The following is a 25,026-nucleotide window of genomic DNA, read 5'->3' on the forward strand; positions in this document are numbered from 1 at the left end:
ATATGAAATCCGGAAAACATTTTTAAAATAATAAAATAATACTTAATTCCGAGTGCTCTTGCTTTTCTCTTTGAAAGTCATCACATAACGGCATTGTAATACACGGTTCGGCTGCATTGTATATTACAGATCTGCCGTAGTTCTTTATTTATAGAGCCCTGATTAGAAGACCTTTGGAAAAACTGAAGAAATGCCGCCAAAACTGAATACTTGACGTGGATCATAAATATTTCAACAATTAAACAACATCTTCAATTTCTCTTCACACAATACGTCTCCTTGCAGTATCAACACTAATTCGGCTGACTTTTACATTTGATATAATTCATAGATAGGTTATATTTACACCATAACGGTGCACAGCTGATATAAAAGGACTTGTCGTTTTTAAAGATATTACTGATTTGAATTGGATTGAATTTTGAATGTAAGAATGTAAATACTGAGTCTGAAATAGTATAGCAATATGCTGTAAAATTATGTGAAAGCATGAATAAAACTACACATCTTCAGATGTTGTACATACAAGTGTCCAACACTAATAATACAAAGTTATTATGGCTGTGTGTACCTTGTGTGCACCGCCTAGTGGTTAAAGCACGTTATTGAATTATTGTTTTTATGTGTTTTATTTGTTTCAAAAAATATTAAGAGTACATACTTTCATAGGGGAAAAGTATAAATATAGAATATAAAAAATCAAGAAGATACTATAAGTGATCTCTACAATAAAACAGTTTAGTGCAGGATGTACAAAGATATTAATAGGAGGAGGTGCAAAACAGAAAAATGAATAAACCTTTATATAAACATTAAATAACAGATTAAGGTCTTCTTTTAAATAAGAAAAAAACTTTGGGGGTATCTATCTACAGATAAATATTAAGCCTGACAAAGTACTTAACGTCTAATATATTGCTTTCCTGCAATGTTAACTATGTTGAAGCACTTATTTTAACTGATATTATACATATGGATTATACTCTTATGTAGATAGATAAAATAAGAAATGTGCAGAATATGACAGTTTAATGGTGGAGGTACACACATATTGATAGATGTCTTGTAATAAACTGTTGATTGCATAACTACACCGTAGTTGTGTATATGATATGTCAATAAACCTTTGAAAATCTTGAAAGGGATGTGCAAAATAGCCATAATATACAGTCTTTAATTAACTATTAGTAGAGAATAACGAGTAATGAATATACTTTATTACTCGTTTCCATTCAAGTCAATTGCAGATACATGTTTCGTCTTCTCAAGCACCAACTATCAAATATCTCTCCTGATTGTTGGCACTTGACAATCACCTTCCCTGAATTTTACTCAGGTGTAACTAAAGTCTGATTTAAGGGTTGTTTATATTTCACATCATTAATCAGAATCTGCAAAGTAACTCAAATAAATGCAGTGGAGTAAAAATACCAGGTTAACCTCTGAATTGTAGTGGAGTAGAATTACAAAGTATCAATGAGCTGTCATGTGGGTATTAATGCTGCGCATTATGGACACAAGCGATTTTCACCCATTTATTAATTATATGTTTTACATTTGATAACACCAATGTGTTTAATACTGGCAACTTCTAATTGTGGGGAAAACGAAAACGTTCAGTAGAGACGTCCCATAGAACATTTTGCGAAACACAATAGTGTAGTGTGTAGTTCTGGGGGGGCGTTCGATTCCAGTTTTGGATAGTCTGGCGTGGTTTCGTTCCATTTCAAACAGCTGTTTGACGCTCGGCGTAACCTTGGCGCACTGCCACTCCAACATCCAATCCCAGACCTTGAAGATTAATCACGGGGACTGTAGTCCTAAACGATAGCTGGGGATTATGGGTAGTGTAGTGTCTTCGGCCATCCTAAACTCAGAAATGTTGACAATCGCAATGATGCTCGAAATGTCCCTTATAGGCCTACGTCTGTTTCCGGTTATTTTTATTTTGAAATTCAGTTCCTGGCGAACGCCAAAAAAGCCCGAGATTATGGAATTAAACCAATAAATAAAAGCAAGGATAATTGTGTGTTATTGGTGAGTAAATAACAGTGTGCTATTTTGAGAAGAATAACAAATTAGAAGGAAAAAAAGATTTTAAAAATACGAGGCTCTGAGCCCCATTTATTTTCCTCACAGACGGCAACCCTAAAGGTCTAAAATAAAGACCTAAATGAATATTTGGGATGTTCTTGCCTTTAGATTCTTCCAATAAGTCCAAGTACAGAGGGTGACTTTGCTGTGAAAAAACACATTTCCACCAAAAAAACGTTAGCAACCATGAATGTGTACACATTCATGAAGTAATCTTCGTCATAACTAGCAAACTAAACATCATGTACATGTACTGCACAAATAATCAGAAATAAAAACTCATTATTCGCATAAAATGACATCAAAACGCATTTTAATGGCCAAATGAACCTTAAAATAGGCCTTTTCCACCGAGAATAACACGAAGGTCGGCCATTGTTGTTGATCACGTGGTCTGGGAGCTGTTGCAGCGTCCATAGCAACCACCTTAGCAACCATGAATGTGTACACATTCATGAAGTAATCTTCGTCATAACTAGCAAACTAAACATCATGTACATGTACTGCACAAATAATCAGAAATAACAACTCCTATTAATCGCATAAAATGACATCAAAACGCATTTTATTGGCCAAATGAACCTTAAAATAGTTTTTTCCACCGAGAATAACACGAAGGTCGGCCATTGTTGTTGATCACGTGGTCTATGAAGGTCTATGGGACGCCCTGCCCGTAGAAGCCTGACGGTCAAGGGGTCCGCTGTCTGCAATGAAGGTCTATGGGACGCCCTGCCCGTAGAAGCCTGACGGGCAAGGGGTACCCTGTACGTACTATAGCGACGGGGAGGGGCCCTGACCGTCCGTCAATATGTGACGGGATGGGAGTGAGAACGTGTTGCACACACACACATACACACACACACACACACACACACACACACACACACACACACACACACACACACACACACACACACACAGTACGTAGCTACAGCTGTGCCCGCAAATTCCAGGCCAGCAAATTCGCGGGTCTAGCTATGTACTGAGTGTGTGTATTTTGCGGGTTGAGTGATGTACAATGGCATCCCGTGGAGGAATTCTGAAATGTTTTACCGTTACATCACAAAAACGCACAGCAGAACCAGACCCTGGAGCGCTGGCCTCTTTATTTACTTACTCCTCTTCATCCCCTATGGGTAATAAGGCTGAGATGAGAACTCTCCATCGTATTTAGTCCTTAGCAATATGCTGCGCCTCTCCCCATGTAGGGACGGCTACCGAGCCCCGGTATTAAACGGGCCCCGGGCCGGAATTAAAGACAGTGGTAACGTTAAGCTCCGACGTTATCAGACTTTTTATCGGTACTGGAGACATTTAAAAAATATGCCATATGTATTATTGCTACATACACATTATATCGCAGTTTTAGTTTCACCAACTCCGTTTCTAATATGCAATAAGACTACAACATGCGTCTATGATGTATTTTCGAGCTTTCCAATCCAGATGAGATCTCTCTCTCCCGTCTGTGTGCGAGGGGGCGGGGCCGTTTGTAAAGGTCTCCTGACTGTGTTACAGACTCTCATCCTGGTTAGTGGTTACTCTGGGTTCTGTCTTCAGGACACAGTGTTGGATTGTTTTGTTAATTGGATGGGACTTGATTGGATTCAATATTAGAGTAATTTTCTCGTTTGTTTAAATATATTTGGCCTTTGTTTATGTGATTGAATGATTTACTCAAATAAAAAGGTTGATAAATTATCATCTAATGATTTGTATGATGTTTTATTTATGTCACTTTGAATGATTTTAACTAATGATAATGTAGAAAAACTAACATTTTAAATTCGGGACGGTCCACATTAATTTCGGGACGGCTTAGATTGTATTTCGGGACGGTTCCGAGAGGATGGTGAAAAAAGTTAGTCGAGAAGTGTGACAAGTATATATATATATATATTTTTTTTTTGGGCAAGGGAGTGCCTTTATTATATTGATACAATGTTGGGGTTGCAATGCCAAGTAGGCTGGATTCAAACCTGTGTACTTATATATTTAACCACTGAGCTATCCCATTGATTGTGATTGACATTGCTAGTTAAAATAATCATTTTATAATTTATAACCATCTCAAATTTGTATTAATTTTTTTACAAAATAATGGTAACACTTATCCACTGATCCAGTAAAAGCATCCTGCGCATCTTTTTTTGTGTTATTTGATATCCTTTACTGATGCTACAAAATATGGCGCCCTATTTTCACTTAATGCAGAATATAAGGCCACTTCAGAACTATTTAGGTGTTTTTTTGCTTGTCAGATGCTCCACACTCTTTAGACTTTAGTTTGCACATACTTTACTTCTTCTTTTAAAATATCTATCTTTGGACACCATGTTGAATTCTCATGCTCTCCTACATGGATTGGCAGGGCGTTTAATTAATTTGAATCAAATGGCATGTGCTTTCAAATGTTGAGGACAATCAGATTCATGTCAGAACACAGGCTAAAATAATCCAGAGGTTGAAAAACAAGCCATGATCTGACATAGACTTTTCTAAGGACCTTTTTAAAAACAGAGACCCAATGTAAAACAGCATAATCAAGAGTACTGTTCATAATCATTGCTCAAATGGCCCTCTTGCTGGACACAATTTTAGGTAGATCAATGGTGTACTGTTGTATCAAATGTTGCAACACTGGGCTACTTATTTGCTCTGAGCAGCTATATTTTTATCATTCCATCTTTGGTCTAAAGCCCTCTTGTGTAAATATGTACTTATGTCCATCCTGCAGGCTTTTTGTGCAGCTGTCACTTCCAGTGAACAAATCCTTCATTCCTGAAGGACCCTGCCCTCATGACTAAGCTGCTGAAGCACAGAGGCTATTGTTAACACTGAGAGGTTCAGACACTGTAAACTTAACTTTCTTATAGTTTCACTCCTTCAGCGGCGGGGGACACAGAAAAGTGTGACCCTGAACTTTTTACATGAAGCTTAGCAGGAGGCCTGCACTCCTGAGGCCGAAGGACACCAGCAAGCTGTAAAGTTTACGATAGCACTTTAAGAAAGCGAGAGTAGCATAATTGTCAAGGATACCACTTGATACAGTGGCCTAATAATAGCAAGGCTGCCTCGACCTCTGTCCCTGCTGGAGTTCAGCCCCTAGTGTGGATATTTATAACTTCCTGACTATAATAAATGTCTTGCTCCTCATTGAGAAAATGAGAAAAAGCAATCATTTTCTTTATTTGGGAGGCCAGGATGACCAGCATTTATCAGCTATTTTAGATAAATGACTAGTATTTGGTTCTAAAAATAATTGGCCGTTATTTTGAGTTTTGGAGATTTGATAATCTGGCTCTATTTTTAGCAGAACAAAAAGTCCTCTCCCAACAAAATGATTTCATGTCTGACACAGGCTGTAATCAATTTGTACTCTTTTGTAAACCCGTAGGTAGCAGACTGATTGCAGCGATACAAAGTCAAAGCTGGGATCCCGACAAATGCCTTCATAGCGGCTAAGTACCCTGAAATGTCGGAGCAAATAAGTGAACAGCAGACAGACGAGTAGTGAATGATAATGCTGAGGCTGGTGTCATTTTGCAGTCCTGTGCAACAGTGTGTAAGGGTTCGGATACGCTTGGACACACATACACCCACAATAACACACTTCTTTAAGCCTCCGCGTGTATCTCACAGAGAAATGTTTGCTCAGCTCTCTACCACCAGCATTCGCAGAAAGCACTGAGGTGGTATATGTAACCCACTGCTCTGTTTTGTAAGCAAATCATTATTATTGCTATTTATAGCACACTGCGGGTTTCTCTTTTCCAGTCCACAGCTTTTTTTTCAAAAAGGTACTGCTAAATATCCAGATAAAACTAGACAACACCGGCCCACTGAAAAATAATAATAATAATGATAGTATATTTATAAAGCAGCTCTCAATCAAGGGTGTAGCCTTGAATATAATTGAATTAGTTATTGTCCCAAAGTAAAAGTTAATTAAATAAGAGGATTATAATATGGAATGATAAAACAATCAGTAGCAATGCAATAAAATAAAATAAAATAATATGTTAATAGAAATCCATTCATGGGGATTAAAGAGTGAACCAAAGGAGAACACATGAAAGTCCTGGAGAATTAAAACCCAGAAGAAAAACGAGGGGGCTTGGTATAATACGGAGTCAATTTGATGTTCTAAAATCAAAAGGCAGGTTATTTCACAAAACGATGGCTGCCACTTTCATTATGTAAGGAAGAAATAATGCTTGGAACGAAGACAGTGGAGGACATTTTAAAATGTGTTTGTTAAAGGTCTTCAAATGTATTTGGCTTTGCTCCTGAGATGATCTTCGAAATTAAAATTGTCTCAAATTGCTCTGTATGTTTTGATCTGTTTGGCAAGACAGTTGAATATTGATTTAGACTCTCTCTACTAGGTCCTAAATGGAAAAACTAAACTAAAAAGATATAGTTTCAAAGTTGTTCTTGGCTCTATGAATAAATGAGCATTGAATCCTCCTACAGCGGTAACAACATTCTGATGAAAGATAATATGGAGTAAAATACAAAAGTACCACAAATGGTTCCTTGAGGAACGCCGTATCCAATATCGCAAAAACTATGTTAAGTATGAAGGAAACAAGACAGATACTCTTTCCTAAATGCATGTTTAATTATCAAGACTGTCATTATCAACTCGATGACAGTCTCCTTGTCAGCACTAACAATATTTCTGAGTTCTCTAATACTTTTTGCAGTTCTGTGTTTCCTTGATAACCAGTCTGAAAATGTCGTAATATGCTGTTTTGGTGCATGGTTGAAAAACAGTTTTCTACAGAAGTTTATCGAAAACAGGAAGATTACAAATGGGCCTGTAATTGCTAAGGACGGCACTGCCTGGGTTACATCTCTTTGGCAGTGGGGTTATGTTAGCTGTTTTGAAAGCTTTGAGGGAATATATCTAATTACAGGTTGTTACCTGCTATAAACACAGCTAATGGCGATACTTACTGCGTCTTCTATCATCATAATAAAAGATTGTAATTCTAGATACCAGGGAGTCGTTACTGAGTTAGCAATACTGCTTCTCTAGATTACTCATTCAAATTTGAGAAGTGCTGTTTGACTGTGAAGGAAACAGACCTAGAAGACAGTCGTTTAAAAAAATAAGATGCTGAAAGCAAGAGTCGCTGCATCACCTGATTGAATGGAAAGGATGGAGGAACATGACACCGGCCAACTAGATTTCTATAATTCCATAATTAGATTCCTTTAACCTTTTGCACTGAAAAACAAGTGAGGGATTTCAAAGGACAGTGATGGTGCCAATGCTTGATTTATAGACAAGGTGTCGAGTATAGTACTGAATGTGCCCACACACCAATAGAGCCAGTCAGCAGGCTATTGTAATTAGGATTGAGTGATGAAACAAGCCTGCAGATGCATCCAAAATCAGGCATTATCTAACGTTGAATATAGCTTTATAATCCACTGGCTAGAAAATTAACATCACATTACTGTTGAGAGGCATTCAATATTAGTCCAGCTAGGGCTACATTTTATACACTATATGTCAGGTTAAGAGATCCCTAAAAACTCACCAATGAAGGTTGGATTATAGAGTGTCATATTTATTTCAGAACATATCCGGGCCCAAAAGGCATTTGTCTGACACACGCTGAAGGGTTGTAAAGGAGGGAAATTGAGCAATTATATAAATCAATATCCCTCTGATCCACTGCACTAGGGTTTATTTGGCTGATTTTCAGACATTTGGGCCACATTGGTTGAGAAGCCAGGCACTGAAAATAAAGATTTACCTGACCTGTCTTGTGAAAATATGAGATTATACACAGTGTCATACACCTACAAGACATTTGAAAAATGCAGGAAGAAGCAGAGATGAGAATAACCTTGGAAAAACACATTTTCAAGGGGTATTCCCAGAGAGTGCAGACTATGTGGTCAATTACAAGCTCTATAACTGTCTCAAACAAGACTTGAAGTACTGATATTTTTCTGTGCTGGTTCAATTGCTATTTTTAAAGTTTCTTTCAAGGCCCACAGACTCAGGTATATAACACATATAGTGAAAATACAGAAGTACATCAAGTAACAAAAGGAGAGGATGCTATTGCTACCATTATCAGCTCTTTTCAGTTTAATGGAAAACTAATAAGTAGAGTCATTGTGAGCATTTACAAGTTTGGAGACCTTAGAAATAAGGATCTTTTCAGCCTTTAAAACCTGTCCTTTGAAAGTCTAATTCTCAGAGGGTACAGCTCAAATTTAGAAAGAAAGGAATCGCTCTGGAATAACAACTTCTTGCCAAAAAATCATCACCACGCTAAACTGTCTAAAGAGGGAGAGAAATAATACAATGTAGAAAGTCCTTGGAGACGACCTCATTGGTTCTACTCCACCAGATTCAAATGACCCCAAGAGGGATCTTAAAACTCAGCAGTTCTTCCACCTTGGACACAATCAACAAGGCTATTCATCCACCCCGAAATGGAAGTTATTAGCGTCACTGCGTGATGCGTCCTGAATGACAGCTGACAAAGTAAGCTCATCAAAGCACTCTCCAGGTGGTGATACTAAGTGGTGTGAAAACTGGCTGTGGGCGCCTCATCAAAAACCATTCACCTGAGACCAGCAATAGCAGCTGCTGATGAGGTGCTTATGTTTTGCTATCAGACATTGTTATTGAGACATTCTGCTCTGTTCACACACACCAGCTAGCAATCCCCTGGGATGAGGCAGGGAGAGAGGCAGCCCGCAGCTCTGGAACTGGAAGGAGGATCCACATCCCAGCACATGACGAGGTGATTCTGGTACACAACAACAAGCAGCTGCTACTGAATGCTTGGTGAGGGCTAAAAAACTATTCCCCACCAACTTCAGCCCATTTACGCAACCATATGCTACATATGATGCCGTGCTCTGGAAGGAAAAGTGACACACACAACAACAAGAACGAGCACCATTAGCCGCCCACAGCTTGTGCTTGGACGCGCACATACATACACACTCAAAGACAATTGAATGCTCACCCACGCTGACGCATGAAACAGAGCAGCTCGCCACGAAAAAACACTTACATTATCGCACTCTGGTTGATTCACAGGTCCTCGAACCTACGTTGTCATTAGAGCGCAGCCCTCTGACAAACGCATAATTTCACGGAGAGAAATCACTTTTCTGCGTGCCTCCCCTCAGCCCCATGTCTGCGTCCGAGAGCGGACAGAGCTGGAGCCAAGGTGGAGCCGCAGGTGAAAGGGGAGGGGGGACGGAAGGAGGAATGAAACAAGCGATAGAGGGTGTGGCAGGGCTCACCATTCTCAAACCAGATCTGGCATTCCTGAAGGCTGGGGTACGGCACCAGCTCCCCTCCTTCACCCTCCAGCGACACGAACAGTCCTTCCTCCCTGAGCGATGACCAGTTCATCAAAAAACAAGCAGGAAAAGAAAAGGGAAAACGAAAACTTGAAAAGAAAAAAAATACCTGCAGCCGAGCAGGGGAGGATAAACGCGGGGAGGACCTCTCTTTTTCTTCCCCTTTCTGATGAAATCTCCACAGGTTTCAGTGCTGATGCTGCTCGCTCAATACAGTCGCAGCAAGTGATACAGAGCCAGGCAAGATATGGCAGTGACGGGAGGAGCGAGAGGAGGAGGAAAGAGGAAGGGGAGGTAGGCGAAGGAAGAGAACGCAGCGAGTCATTGTGCCACCGGGGGACACAGAGGTGACATCTCTATGATGGCAGTAGTACCGAGGGTTGAAAGGTGACTAAAACATTTGCCACAATAAATGAAATGAAAAATATATATATTTTTAAACAACAACATACAGGCCCTTTCTCGCAAGGAGCCCGGGAGCACAGAGCGCCTGATTCGCCTTCGTGACTGCATTAGCGCTTAGCGTGTTATGTATAGATGTGAGAGGCGCACTCTCACTATAGAAACAGGAGCTCAGGTCTCCAACAGATGAATGGTGCAGTGCTGCTGTTGTCATGGCAACCACTGAGCAAAAGGAGGGGGAGGAGAAGGGTGGGTAGAGGGAGGAAAGAAAATGGCATAAAAAAAGGGAGGGAGGGTGCGAGGGTATTATTAAAGGGACACAGTTTTGCCGTACATGGACAGCGCTTTGGGGGCCGATCAGATCACGAGTGAAAAAAATAAAAGAGGAGCGGTGTTATATGATAGGAGCAAAGGTTTCAATAAACCTACTCCCTTTTCCTCTTGGGCTCCGGCATCCCCGTCTGTCCTTGTTTTACCCTTGAAACTGTATTTGTACAGCAGCAGCTGTGTTTTACGGCTATTTAGGGGTTCAAGCCCCACGGGGCACAGAGTTTATTGTGTACCGCCTTTGCTTTTGTTGGGGGCTCATATCCGGTAGGCTGTAAGCCCGCTGGTTTCTAAATGTTTGTTATTAATCTTCTCCAGTCACACTTATTTCCCCAGCGTGACATCTCAAAGCAGCTTTCACAGCATGTTATCAACAAGCCTTACAGATGTGCTACAGTTACAGTTCAACGTTTTTGAGTGTCCCATTCTGTGCACCGCCAGTCCTTATCGTAAAACCTGGGTTTCAGATCTTCCCATCTCTGCAGTCAAACATTGCCCCCAGGCTCCCGGTTGTTCTCATACACTGTTTGTAAACCTTCACAAATCAAGCACTTTAAAGAGGCCCTATTACCCTTTTGGGGGTTTTCCCTTTCCTGTAGTGTGTTATGTAGGTTTGTGTGCATGTAAATGATCTGCAAAGGCTAACATCTCAAAGTTCCTTCCAGAGGGAATTTCTCTCCCACACCTGAAACGCCTCTATTGGAATTATTTGTTTACTTCTGTAACATAGTGACATCACTATGTAACACTCACTCTTCTATTGGCTATCACTCCAACACATTGTATGTGATTTGTTAATGGGTGGAACATCTCTAATTGGTTGACCAATCACAACAGACCCGGCCAGCTAACCAATCAGAGCAGACTGGGCTCTGGTTTCAGACAGAGGGTGAACATTAAAGCATGTAAACATGTCACAGCAGAGGCATTAAAAACAATTATTAACCTGGAAATTAGCATTTAGGGCCCGTTTAATTTTATCCCACAAAATCAATTCAAGTAACGGTGAATTAGGAAGTATGAAAAGCGACAAAGTCCATGTAGGGAGGGGGTCAGGGTGGATGGATTGGTCCAAAATCAAAGGAGTATCACTGAGTAGACGGCTGTCTATTTGTCATATAATAACTGTACTAAAGTCACCAAATGTTCGTAGTTATTGTAACCTGAGTTTTTGTCATGTATCTCAACCACACCACAATCTTTAACCTAACCTAACCTAACCTAACCAAGAGCTTGTGTTCCATAAACTGAACCTAATCTAGTGCAAATATGTGCACCTGACAGATTAAAGCTAAACAAATAAACTCTGATCTTTACACACAGCTCTGTCGATAGTCAGTCATGCTTTGTCATTCTTAACATGCCTAGTTTATCCTCCCTCCCTGTGTCTTTTTTGCATATTTACCTGACAGAAACAGAACATAACTTTCTTTTTAGGTAACTTTAACAGTCATTTATTCAGTCAGGGGTTTTCTTACCTAACTTGTATACAAATCCTGAAATGTAACAGCTTGGATGTTCTGTCTTTCTTTTACTATTCTGCACCATTTCTCACCAAGCTTTATCAGAATGTAATGAACTGCAATAAATGGCAGATATAGATATGTATTATTCCTATCAAGTAACTTTGACACACTGTTAAACTGATGTGTGAATCTAATAAAGAAAAAGTCACAGCACTTAAAGCAGCGGGTTCTTTAGTGCTTTGCCTGAGGGCATCATACTTCCATTTCATGACTCCTTCCTACACTTAACCTTCACTCTTTATTTTCCACCTGTGACAGAGGAGCTGAAAATGTCAAATTTCCTTTCAGCGGAACAAATGATTCGGAGCGCCTGTGTCGTCTGGGACGGTTGAGGCAAGAAATAATGACAATAATTGAGGAACCATTTTCCCAAGGTGCAATGCTGGTGTAAGGAGGCGTGGAGATTGAGACGTCCCAAATGTCAGTGTTCATTTCAGAAATCCTCAGAGGATACCAGATGCCATATAAAACGCGAGGCTGGCTAAGGAGGCGTGAAGAGACGGAGATTGAGATGTCCAAAATGTCAGCCTGCCTCTCCGAAAATACAGAGAGGACAAGAGATCATAAAAATGCTCAAGCTGGTGCACAGCAGGTCAGTGTGAGAGGACTTATAGGAAAAGTCCAGATTTCACGATACAGTATGAAGTCTACTGTAACATATAAAGTATTTTGGGTTTAAGTGTTGATAGTGATACAGTTATGTTATGTTATATATGCATAAATACGGAAATAAGCCATAAACGGGCAAACCTGGTTACTTTGCAGATTCAGATTTCCCATTCAAATGATGCATTGGTTTGAATAAATGGTCCAATAGCATTTCAAGCTGTTAAAATTAACTACAACTTTAAAGGACTTATTACTAATTGTTGGATTAAAACATCCAGTAATAAAATACATGTATTATAACCTTTTATTCTTTATCATAAAAACTTGATATGTAAAGTATATCTGCTAATAATAAAGCAAGTAGCACATTTAAGCAGAAAATACTTTTACATTGTAGTACTAGTACTTCTATAATATGTATACCTGCCCTGTATGAAGAACCTCCGATTATATGTCAAAATGGATGAGAAGTGCAAAGAAAAGTAGACAAAACATAAATATATTGATAACTACAAAACTCCATCAACCAATGAAACACGTGATATGATTTATGACCTTAAGATATCAAGTTTACCATGCAATAACACCTAGAAAAAAAGCAAATCCTCACACTTGACATTCAATTGAGATGCTGTGATTGTTTGATTTTGTGAGAAAATAAGGTAAAAAAGGTCTGGATGTAGCAACTCATTCCAGTCTTGGGTACCTCCGCTCCTACTGTTCATTTAATATCTCTAAAAACGTATGAAGCATTTAGTTAGGATGTAGAACCATTTAGTTTTACCAGCCTTTTCCACAACTCGTCTCATCCACTACTTCAGGTAATGATACCTTTAATTTCTCCAGATGTCGCTTTTGTAAATCCCAAAATAATGTGCCTGAACACGAGTTTTAGCTGAGGGCTATAAAGCAGAATAAAACCATTGTATCTGTGCGAGAAATATGCCAACAAGTGATCCTGTCATCTCCAATTGGACGCTTAATACCACCAAACAATTACACAGACACATTTAACAGAGCTCTGTTGTAATGTGGATCCTTTAAGACAATCCACACAATGAATTGTAAAACCTGACTCAGCAGTTCAGCACACTGTGCGGTTGCTGAGCGTTTTTTATGCAGGAATCATGTGGCCATTTACAGATGATCTTTACTAGTGCCACTTATTCACATATCAGTCCATTACTGTAAGCACCAGGGAGACAATAGATTTGAGATTTACTCATATTACTGTGATAATTGCAGCGAGACAGAGAGACAAATAAGGCGTTGTAATTAAATCAAGCAGATTCTCAGGTTTTAAGGCCAAATGCAATGTTCTACCTTTATGTGGCAATCCATGGGGAGTGAGTAACTGTATTGATTGCTGCCATTAATTAAGGGAAAGCAGTGTAATCTGGGGAGGGATGTTTAAATAATTCCCTTTAAATGTAGCAGAGTGGAGCGGGAACAATCAATCAGATGGGGCGATGGTCTCTGGCGAGCCGACACTTGAGTGAGTGGTTTTTTAAGGAACAAATAAGCAATCAGTGATTACAACTCATAACTATCAGCCGCGCAGATATCACAGAGAGAATGAGCAATCATCGCCACTCATGGTCTTAGATAACAGCGCGCTAAATATAGACAATGTACGCTGAGCAGTCCGGAGGATCTGTTAAAAGACGCATCAAGATGAAGGAATGTTGCATATCTGAAACTAGCTGAGAACTTCTGATTTCATGTGCACAAAAGGAAGCAGAAATTATATCATGACTTGGGAAAAGTGAACATTAATGAATTATGTAGAAATCACAATCTTTAAAGACACTAAGCTCTAAGAGTTCTAAAAAATCTTAGAAAAAACTTTTTATTGTAGAAAAAATAACAATACCGCAAAAAAATCGTGCATACAATGTAACTGAAGTACTACAAGTAGTGTAGTACTTGTAGTACAAGTACAAGTAGTGTTCATTATGCAGAATGGAAACTGACAGTGTTATACTATTCTATCTATTCTATACTATTTATAGAATAGATAGAATAGTATACTTATTTTTCATGTGTTCACATATCAGTCATACTTTCATGTTTGTAATGTCATCAATCACGTTGTAGATAACTTTAACTACTTCAGTCAACTTTTATGGTTTGATGTATAATAATGGATCACATTTTATAATCTGATCAATTACTTGCTTATTTAAAAAGTGACTTGACTCCTAAATAACTGTAAAAAAGTAAAAAGAACACATTTTCCTATGCGATAAAAGTATACAGTAGCAGCACATTCAAATACTTAAGTTAAAGTACCTCGAAATTGTAGTTCAGTAATTGAGTAAATGTACTAAATAACTATGCACTGCTGCTGGACACACACAAACTCTCCCCTGACTGTTAGGCTGACCTCTCTGGAAGGCAGGGGGATTAAAAGACACTTTTCCCAGGGGTTTAATAAAGTATTCAAATATTATTGTTAGTTCAGTTTTATTAAACCTGATGGAAATGTACATTTTAATGAACGGAGTTCTTGCTAAGTATTAAAGCCCAAAAAAAATCAGAACGCTGTTGCGCCAGATATTGAGATATTTTAAAAGGTCCAGCCATTGGCTTTCAATGTCTTCCTAGAATATGTTTTTCTGTTTCAATGGAAAAAACTGATTTTGTTTTTACATAATACATTTAAGCTTTTCAGTTTTTTCAGGTGGAAAAGGCTAGTCAATGGACCTTGAGCTTTTTGTCCAATTAAGTTGGCAACAAAATCTACTTTCAAAGCAAAACTGTATGTATATATACATACATACATAGTACATACATACACACACACACATACAATCTCTCCACAGCGTTGTAATGACAATAAGCCAATTCAAATAAAAAGGTCTATTTTACTCAGAATTTCTTTAACTGTTTAGAACATAGTGTTATCTTATATGTTATGTTAATCTATATATAATAAAGTCTATACGTTGTATTAACTGTTTTATTTGTACTGTATGTATTGTATTATAGAAGTATCTCATTTGGCGCAGGTTATGTGTCTATGGAAAAACACTATCGGGTACTATATTTTGTTCATTTGTGTATCGGTCAGTGTCACTGGAACTTACTATTCCATTCCCGTAGGCATGACTACTCCTTTTTCTCTTTACATACATATCAGACAATACAGTCAAACAGAGTAACTGGTTTAAGATAGTTTACTGTCCATATATAAAATAAGGATTTTCCAACCTGTGACCCCGTCAGCTGCAATGACACGGTACAGAATACCTCCAGCCTCTTCGCCAACCTATTTGTCAAGTTGACCCCTCGAGCACTGAGGGCCCCCTTGAGAGTCTTCATGCAGGCCGAGGGGATTAAATCAGAAACTCAATGATTCTCTAAAAAGGTCAGCGCTTTCATAGCGTTTTCATTCCACCAGAGCCTTGAGGTTGAATAACTCAAGTCCTCACCAGCACCGGCACTGTGCCACAGGAGGGTGAGGAGAGACTGCGGTTGGTGGAGGAACCACGGGAGATTGGTTGAGGGGGAGGGGACGGGGGGGTGGATCAAAGTGCTGCAACCTTTTAGACCTGCTGCTGTTTGCTCTCTAATGTGCTCATTTGCCACCTCTCTTTCTCCCACCTCTGCCATCTCTGCCATGGGAGGGGTTTCTGCCCTCTGACGCAGCACACACACGCTCGCTACTGTCAAGCTGTGCAGGAAGTGGCACTGAGTTGAATTAATCAAAGGGTGAGAAAGCCGGGGTGGTTGAGACGGAGTACAATCTGGTGCTCAATGCCACTTGAGCGCAGACTTTTTGAGGACTTGAGGGACCTGGGTACTTGGGGACATTTTTGTACGTGTTGTTTTAGAGCCAGACGTGTTTATGCGAGAGAGGGTCACCTCCTATAAGTCGCGAAATTATATTTTGACATGCAATCTGAGGAATAACCAAAGAATAACTCAGGTTTGTAATGGAGCCAATAGGGCCGTAGAGAAATAAGATGGCAGATATCACCATTTTTATGACCTAACACAAAGATATTGATATTTTGCCAAGCCCTAGAGCCAGATAGAGATGCAACTAATTGTCAATCGACCGAAAAAGAAAACTATTTTGGTAATTGATTATTGGTGATGTTTTGTATAAAAATGGGCAAAAATGCTGTTTTATCCTCTCCAATACGTAGATTAGTTATTTTCTCTGTTTTATATCGTAAATATCATATCATAAAGTGAATATCTTTGTTTTTCGGGTACACCACCTTGGACTTTGAGTAACTGGCATTGACACTTTTCACACATTTTCTGAAATGTTATATACCAAGCTATGATCGAGAATATATTTGACTGATTCATGGACAGAAGGGAGCTTTTTCTTGTGTGCTGCAGGGGTCTAAAAGGGGTGTTGCATGCTGTTCACTCGGCAAAGCCTCCTGAGACAAACGTGTTATTGGGCTAATAAAATATGATTGATAAAAGTTAGAAGCTGCCGAGAGCCACTCATTTTTTATGACTAGCAGATTTGAGTCCTGTGGGGCCACACTGGCTGTAAAAAAACAGCACAGTTTTATGTTGTCTTTTGTCAAAGGCCTAATTATTGATAACAGAATACTATATAAAACACAATAGGTGATGTGACATAAATCCGGGTGGATTACCACAGTGACGGGCTAATCCTGACAAATACATGTATCTCACTGTCATGCGCGCAAAGTGTAAGTGGAACAATTATGCAGAGGAATAACAAATCACACAAACCTGAAATAAGAGGATCCCTAATTCCCAAGATAAAAAATCTAAAAACACAAATGCAGCCTTCGCAACTAGAGGCACCTGACTGACAAAATATAACAAGCAGAGAGATGACACGTTTGACAAAACTGCAAACAAACCTCTTCCTCTGTCAGCCGTGAAATAAGAATAGAACAAATAAGGCAGCTGTCATTAATCAAGCTACACATGTTCCTCTGTGACAGCCATCAACACACACACACATGTATAGATTCACATACATGCTGACAATCTAAAAAAATCACTTTGACTCACGCAGATGAAAGTGTCGACACATAAAATTAGGCTGGCACAAAATATGAAGTTAAGGCAAAATACTAATGGAGCAAAGATGGATTCTCAAACAGCAGGGAGAAGCAAAGCGAGGAATACAAAAATGGGCTTGGTCTAAGAAAGTCTCTAAAAATCTGCAGGGTCCTGCCACACACAGAGCTCTCTGGCTGTGGTGAGGTAGAAGAAAATCAGTTTTGGTAGTTTTCTCTTGCAAAACCCACACTTGAAATGACCCGTGAGAGACTATAAATCATTCTGTGTGATGCTAAAATGAATGATTCCCCGGCAGATCAGAAATGGTTTATGATGCGGTGTAGCTGAGAGGCTGGTGCACCCTAGTGGCGACTCCTGAATCAAGTCCTACTCACCCACTGCTATTCTCCTTCACTGCTGATATTGGTTGAAGCTGCAATGTCAATATTTAATTTTGAAATCCAGCACAGCAGCAGTGAGCGAGCTTTGGATGACCACCGTGCCCTGCGTACCAAAACCCGCCGCCATCCACCTCCAAAATGAAAGCAGAAGGAACATGACACAGCCTCGTAATCCAGGTAATGGGGAGACAGAGGGGGACCTCAGTGTGGAAGGACGCGATAAGTGGTGGGAGATGAAGAGGGACAAAAGGAGGCCACAGCTCCCAGTCCTTTAGTGATAACAAGAATTCAAAATTGTAACACGACTGAGCCTGGCGTTTCGTGTGATTTGGGATTAGAGTCTCTGCTTACAGTGATACAGTGAAGGGTTAAGGGAGGCTGTATTAGCACAATGAGTCCATGGGGGAGGACAGCTACGGGCGAGGATGTGCGAACAAGACTCATTTAAACCAGGTTTAGCACACATTTCTGTCGGCTGTGGGATTTTCTTTCGTGCAAATGTGACAAGACTCCCAGACTAATTCAAATATTGCACTCTTTCTGAGTTCAGTGCAGGGGGTTTACCTGTGAGCTTCTTCACGGGCTGCAGCCTGACACTGATGGTCTGGTGGGTGAGCAGCGGGGAGGAGGGCAGCGAGCGGGACACGCCCTCCATTATGCGAATGTGCTGCATGCCCTCGGTCATGGAGATCCGCGGTACAGCGTAGTCTCCTTCAAAGGCACAGTCGCTGTCTAAGCTGCCACCTGCAGGATGGGAGGGAGAACACGATGAGATGCTTCACTCTGCTCTAACAGTATGACACTGTTGGGAGTCAGTGTCTGCAAAAAAGCACAGAGACTTCACTTCATTTAACTGTGTTAAGCACTGATATATAATATTTAGGTATAATGTCACTGATGTAGACTTTTCCATATCCTTCTGTCTTGGTTTATCATGAATTAATAAGAATAATATATGAGATATTCTGCTGATACTTAGTGAATTGCCATAATGAGATTAATAGTTAAAGAGGCCCTATTGTGCCTTTTTGGGTTTCCCTCTCCTGTAGTGTGTTATATAGGTTAATATAGGTTATATAGGTAATAATAATAATAATAATGCATTACATTTTTTATTAGAGCGCTTTTACAGGTGCTCAAAGCGCTTTACAAGTACACATTACACATATTAGACATGTAAGAGTCATTACTGCGGATATTACCCACAGGAGCAAATGTGGGTAAAGTGTCTTGCCCAAGGACACAACGGCCTGACGCAGTGGCGGCCGAGGCGGGATTCAAACTGGAGTTCACCAACGCCCCTTGATCTGATGACCAACGCTCCTCTTACCTCTTACCTCTTACCACCCCTAGGTAAGAGGTCTGCAAAGGCTCAAATTCCAGAGTCAACACCAGGGGGAGTTTCTCTCCCACACACACACCCTCTGCCTTAAATGCCTCCATTGTAGACATTTGTTTACTTTCATAACATAGTGACATCACTATGTAACATTTGCGCTAAAGGGATGTTCCATCTCTTAGCAGTTAACCAAGGAACCAACCTTTTCACCTTGTTTCAGGTGAAAAACAAATGTCACAGTAGAGGCACAAAATCCAAATATGAACCTATAGTAGAAATGATCATAACAGGGCCCTTTAACATATTTGTAAATAAACTGTATGTAAGTTACTCTAGTAACTAGTTTGATGTGTTAGGGCCATTTGGATGATTATCGGTATAGTATCAACTGTTGTAATTATTTTTGACCAGATTTGTTTTTTATATATTACCCCATGCCTGTGATTTTCAAGATATTTTACTCTATGATTCACAGAGGTTGTGTTTTGGGCTACAATATTCCATTATTAGTGATTTTTTCAATCTATTGTTTTTTTGTCTATAAGAAATCAGAAAAACCACTCACATTGAACAAACTGAAGCAACTTGGAACATAAACAAATGTGTGGATATGAATACTCTGACATTACCTCTGACTAGTCCCTGCATTGTGTCATCAGTATCGGGTGTAAAAAGATTGGCGTGACCCAGTAGAGAGAACAGCCCTGAAGGCAACACGTGCCGTTCACAGTCACTGTAATAAACTACTGCCTACCGGAGCTCTCTGGGCCTCGTGGTAACACAATACCCAATCATTGTAATAAACAAAGGAGGATTCTCTAACCATCTGACATATGTTTAAACAAACTAGAAAAAGAGCCCAGTAATGATCACCAAAGCACTTTTAATTCACAAAAAAAAAGCTTTCACAATGAGCTATAATTACAGACGGAGCACAACAACCCATCTCTATCACTTACCCCACCCATTTTTATTTTAAATCCCTTTCTTCCAAAACCAAAAATTAGGGCTTGAACTTTTTTCAAACACTAAATGTCCCATCAGCCAGCTGTCTGCAAACACAACATCCATTTTGTGAATCAGCTCTGGCTCATGTCCCTGCAGACGGAGCTGTAAAACCAACTGGTCAAGCAACAGTGTTGCATCAGACGGCAGCCGCCACACTGAGACGTGAAGCCATTATCAGAAACTAATCCGTGACAAGTCCCAGAGGAAGCCTGTGTGACGGTTAGGATGGGGCCAGTTGTTTTAATGCAAGTATAGAAAGAACAAACGCACACGACTATCTGTGGCTCCAGAAGTGCTGGATGCAGTCCATCCATTCACTGGGGAATGTCAGTGCAGAAGCAAAAAACAAAAGCCGGAGCAGCGGTTACATCCCCGAGCATGGACATTCTCCTCATGCATGCAGAGCCTACCGTGAATACCAAAGGGGGACTTGGTATTCCGAACAAGCATGCATTATTTATTCATTAAGGTAAGGAAATGTAAGTAATCTTCATTGAAATTAATAACCCTAAAATCTAAAGTGATACTATATATGATGGTTAGTGGGATCGTCAAGTAGCATTGGATAACGGTCGTTTAACATTTGAGTGTGTTTCTCCTAGTTGAGATTTTTTCATTGTTCAACGTTTTGACAAGGAGCCTGCAAATATTTCTAGAGGTCTCCTTATCTCTGAAACGAACAGATCTGATGATTCAAACTGGTAGAACATAACTGATAAAGCAGTTGTATGTAAAAATATCAGTGTTTTTCAGATGCCGTTTGCCTGCAGCTAATGTTTGCTTAGCTAGTTTCTCTTAAAACTCTAAATTAAATGTAGTCCAATGACAAAGATCCTTTATCTGGTTAGATAATTAGTTAAACACGACCATATCTTAAAAGTGTATATTATAAATGTGGTTGAAAATGAGATAAAAAGTCAATTTATCAGTTTCTGGCAGACAACTACGATGTTGACAAATGCACAAAAGGGGGGTGAAACCATTACAGGTTACCACATGCAACTGGGTTGTAGATCAAAATGACATATTTCCTTGGGTATAACATTTTTTTATTGTGACAATGTTACGTAATATACCTTTTAAGAAGGTACAAAATCAAGCACTTATTGGTACGCAATCTTGACTCATGTAAACAGTGATGTTCAAGGATGAGAGGGAGTCACACCTTACGACCTTGGTGGTGAATTCAAATGAAGGAAGCGATGGCGGTGTTTTATTTTAGACTTTGAAAAGAGACATGTTTAAGGGCCACTCATTGCATACAAATAAATACTCAAGGAAGTGTTTGACTCAAAACATGCAGGAAGAGGGGGAGGGAAAAAAAGGCTAAGTGAAATGAATTATAATTGCCCAAAAACATTTCCTACCAAGCACTCATATTCCCCTTGTTGATAAACACCTTTCCCCTAGAGGTAACTCAGATTTACAGGCAGGAAAATACAATTAATACAGTTCCCTCCTCGTAAATATAACTTTGTTTCCAGTAGTCGTAAAGTTTTCTGCCATAATATAAAATACAACTGGCAAACAAGGCCTCCATGGGTTTCTGCTCTGGAAACATTAAGAGAGAAGAAATGGAGTCTGGAAAGAGAGCGCCCAGAGAGAGCTATTACAGGAAATGAGAAGGTAAAGGTGGCAAAGAGCGCGCACGCTGTTTCCTAGAATCTCTGCTCCTCGTTCACTCACATAATACACATCCACGGCCGGTATGGCTCAGTACACTGCGGGATAAGCAACAAAATAGACACGTTGTGGTGAGGTGCTCAGGTGGCTTTTGCAGGCAATACTATATTTCATGAGGGGCAAAGCTCATATTACTACCAATAACTTTTTTCTTTTCTTTTTTTGGAAAACAGGTTTTCATTATTGAATGTTTTTTATTTTCCTGTCAACACGCTCAATATTAAAACATTAACCCATTCCAATCCCACTCAACACCATGGCACACATACAGCTATCTCTCAACTTGCAAAAATGGATTTTTTTCTACATAACAAAATAGAGGGGAAATGTGCCCCATTTCCCTTGAAATTTAAAGAGTAACATATTAACATGGGATATCATTTTTCCCAGTTGCAATATGACGTTCCTTTCTCTCCACAATTGTTCTGCTGAAGGTTAGTGATTACATTTCCAAATAATTGATATACTTTGTTTTGCTGCCCTATACTTCATTTCATTTTAAAGTTATAAAGCTCTGAACATTTCTACTTTGATATATGTTACAAAATGATGATGTATGACATCTCCATTATCTGATTAACAATTGTGGTCATTAAGGAGATGCGCTGAGGCTGAACTGATGTAGCCTCTTTGGGGTTTAATACGTGCTGTGATTTTCTTCTATTCTTGTAATATATATATTTATATTCAATGTCTTTTTCCCCATGTCATTTTGAAGTGACTCCCTATTGTGGGTTCAGTTGTAGTGTCTACACTGTGAGAGTTCTTGCACTTTGTCACATAGAAAATAGTTATTGCATATATCCCTTATTAACTTGAATGATGCTGCTGTTACTAATATATAAAAAAAATTACATAAAAAACGGATTTCAGTTTTCTTACCTTGGCCGATGTGGCTCAGGTGAGGGTCTAGACCGGGCGAGCGGGGGTCTGCCAAGTCCTCGCTCCCGCCATCTGCAGAGGAAGGGCAGAAAGAGAAAGATAAGGAGTGGGCTCTGTAGTTCTGGAAGGGTGACGAAGGCGTCAACAGAAAGTTCATCTCCTCCTCTGGGATCAGCCAGCTGTCGGCCCGCAGGACCCCCAGCATGCTGCTCACACACAGACCCTCCGCGCCCTTCTTCTTTGGGACCAAGCGGCTCCTTATGGTGAGGAAGGAGGACCGCTCTGACACACTCCACGTCTTCCGGCTCCCCATTGTTAGACTAAACATCTATTTCCAAGGCCTGCCCATGCAGAAAATAATGTATTTGACATTACAGCCATTGTTGCATGCAGAGTCCTGTGGTAGAGCTCACTGGGCTCTATGCTTCAATGAGCGAGAAGGAAAACAGTGGGCGTTTCCCCACGATAGATTCACATACGCTTAATGATATGAGGATCAATTACGCCCAAGGGAGCAGGCAGGCAGAATTAGCCACAGTGGATGGAGCCGAAATGAGCGGGGGGGGGGGGGGGGGGGGGGGGCGGCATCACTGGCCAGCAGAGTCCGTGTCATCGGGGGATTGTTTCATAATCCTGTTCGAGTGCGGACGGATCTGCTGTAAAGCACGACAGGCCAGCAGAGGAGGAACAAATGATTTATACTCCGAATCAAAACCTCCCACTGGAGCAAAGTGAGCTAATAATAACATCTAAACTGTGAGGATGCATGAATTCTAGTCCAAGCCAGTGGATGGATTTTTGGGAGTAGATAAGTCAAAGATTGTTGCATAAAGTAGAAAACACTATATTAAAGCAAGACCTTGCATTGTATTTCAATCACACAGAGCCCAGAAAACCCAAACATGCACTCAATTATTATCTCTCCCATCGCAGACTAACACAGTGTGCCAGGAGCCACACAGCAGGGTAGATTGGATCGCTGGTGGACGGATCAAGCTTGTCGATGGAAAGATAGAATAAGCCGTGGGGCATGATTGTGTGAGAACTGGGCCAGCCTCAGATTGACACTGATTGTGGAATGGAGTCCACTACCGAGGATTTATAGGAGTTTGCTTCGTGACCTGAGCCACCATGTCAGGAGGCTTCAAATGAATAGGCATGCCGACAAAGTGTGAAATGTTATGCAATCAAAACATGTCATTTGGGAGTGTTTTTGAGAAAATGTCAGCAATTGTTATTCTTGGTGTTCTTACAAAAAACAATAAATCCTGCTGCCAAAATGTTCTTTACTTGTATGTTCAACAACAGAACCCACCAAAAATAGCTTCTCACCTCGTATAGTCGATGAGCCATATCATCTAGTAAAATCAATGTTGTGAAGATCGATACGTGCTTTGAAGATGATGCGCACTAGCTATGAGCCATGAAAATCAAGGCATGCACACATGAAGAGTGTGATGTTGTGAGCGGCAAGCTCAATGATGTACAGTAATAGATTTTGCACCCTTGCTACGCTCCTGCAGCGGATCTGATGAACACCTTAGGTGACGTTTGAAGCGGCTCGCTTGTCATCAAGCCAGTCGAGTTGCTGGAAATGTCATATCTGGAGCGTTAACACTTGTAATGAACAAAGGACAATAAAGCTGGAGAATTGGATACAATAGATCAGACAATTACTTGGTACTAATCTTCTTAAGGTGTGTGGTGATTTTAACAGTACATCTTATTGTGACACATACTGAATTACAGCTTTGGTGTAAGAAATAAAAAGCTGGACATAAAACAATTTAGTCAGGTTAAATTACATTCCACCCACAACATGACAATTCTGAGTTTAACCTCCAATTTGAATAATTCTGTTGTTGAGGTTTTGGAAAAATGTCACACATCACCAATGTGCTTTTACCTCTTTAGTGCCTATTTTCTCTCAACTATCATTTATGTTCAGGCTTAGCAATCATGTCTTTGTACTTCTTTTATGTGCAAGAGAAAGCTTATTTTCAGCTGTGCAGATTGCTCTTTTGTTACAAGCGATCCCAGTACAATGCCCTGCCACACAGATCAATGGCCTATTGAGCAGGCAACACGAAAGGGGAGGACCTACGGTTGACAGAAGACACAGACGTGTTTTTCTTTCCAACCGCAGAGACAAACAGTGGACATCATTCTAGTTCCTTACAGAACATCCATCAACAACTCGGTCAACAACAACAACACAAGAATACAACTGAACTCGGTAGTCAGAAAAGACCATCTGCACTTTGTAACCACATCCTATTCAGCTGGAAAATCAAAGCTTTGCTCTCGCTGAAGCTAAAAGACCATGTCCAAAACCCAATAAATAATGGTGCACTTATACTGTTGGCTATTCTTTGGAGCTGTAATGCCACAGTGCTGTGTTAGG

The 25,026-nt window shown here is 40.0% G+C and overlaps 1 protein-coding gene across 15 annotated transcripts in view; it reads right to left on the reverse strand.

The window, feature by feature from the left end:
• The window catches only part of tanc2b (tetratricopeptide repeat, ankyrin repeat and coiled-coil containing 2b), a 170,137-nt gene that overhangs the window by 59,409 nt on the left and 85,702 nt on the right, over nt 1-25,026 (reverse strand). For 11 of the 15 annotated variants that reach the window (XM_034218062.1, XM_034218077.1, XM_034218069.1 and 8 more), the window contains 2 exons: nt 22,623-22,694; nt 18,275-18,454 (listed from right to left, as the gene is read on the reverse strand). In XM_034218062.1, the coding sequence (XP_034073953.1) occupies nt 18,275-18,454; nt 22,623-22,694 (252 nt within the window). Of the gene's footprint in view, nt 1-9,381; nt 9,702-18,274; nt 18,455-22,622; nt 22,695-25,026 lie in introns of those variants that run through there. The other 4 variants (XM_034218074.1, XM_034218073.1, XM_034218076.1 and 1 more) reach the window with 3 other exon arrangements.

This window comes from Gymnodraco acuticeps, unplaced genomic scaffold, assembly GCF_902827175.1.
Source record: "Gymnodraco acuticeps unplaced genomic scaffold, fGymAcu1.1, whole genome shotgun sequence".
Taxonomy (NCBI): Eukaryota; Metazoa; Chordata; class Actinopteri; order Perciformes; family Bathydraconidae; genus Gymnodraco; species Gymnodraco acuticeps.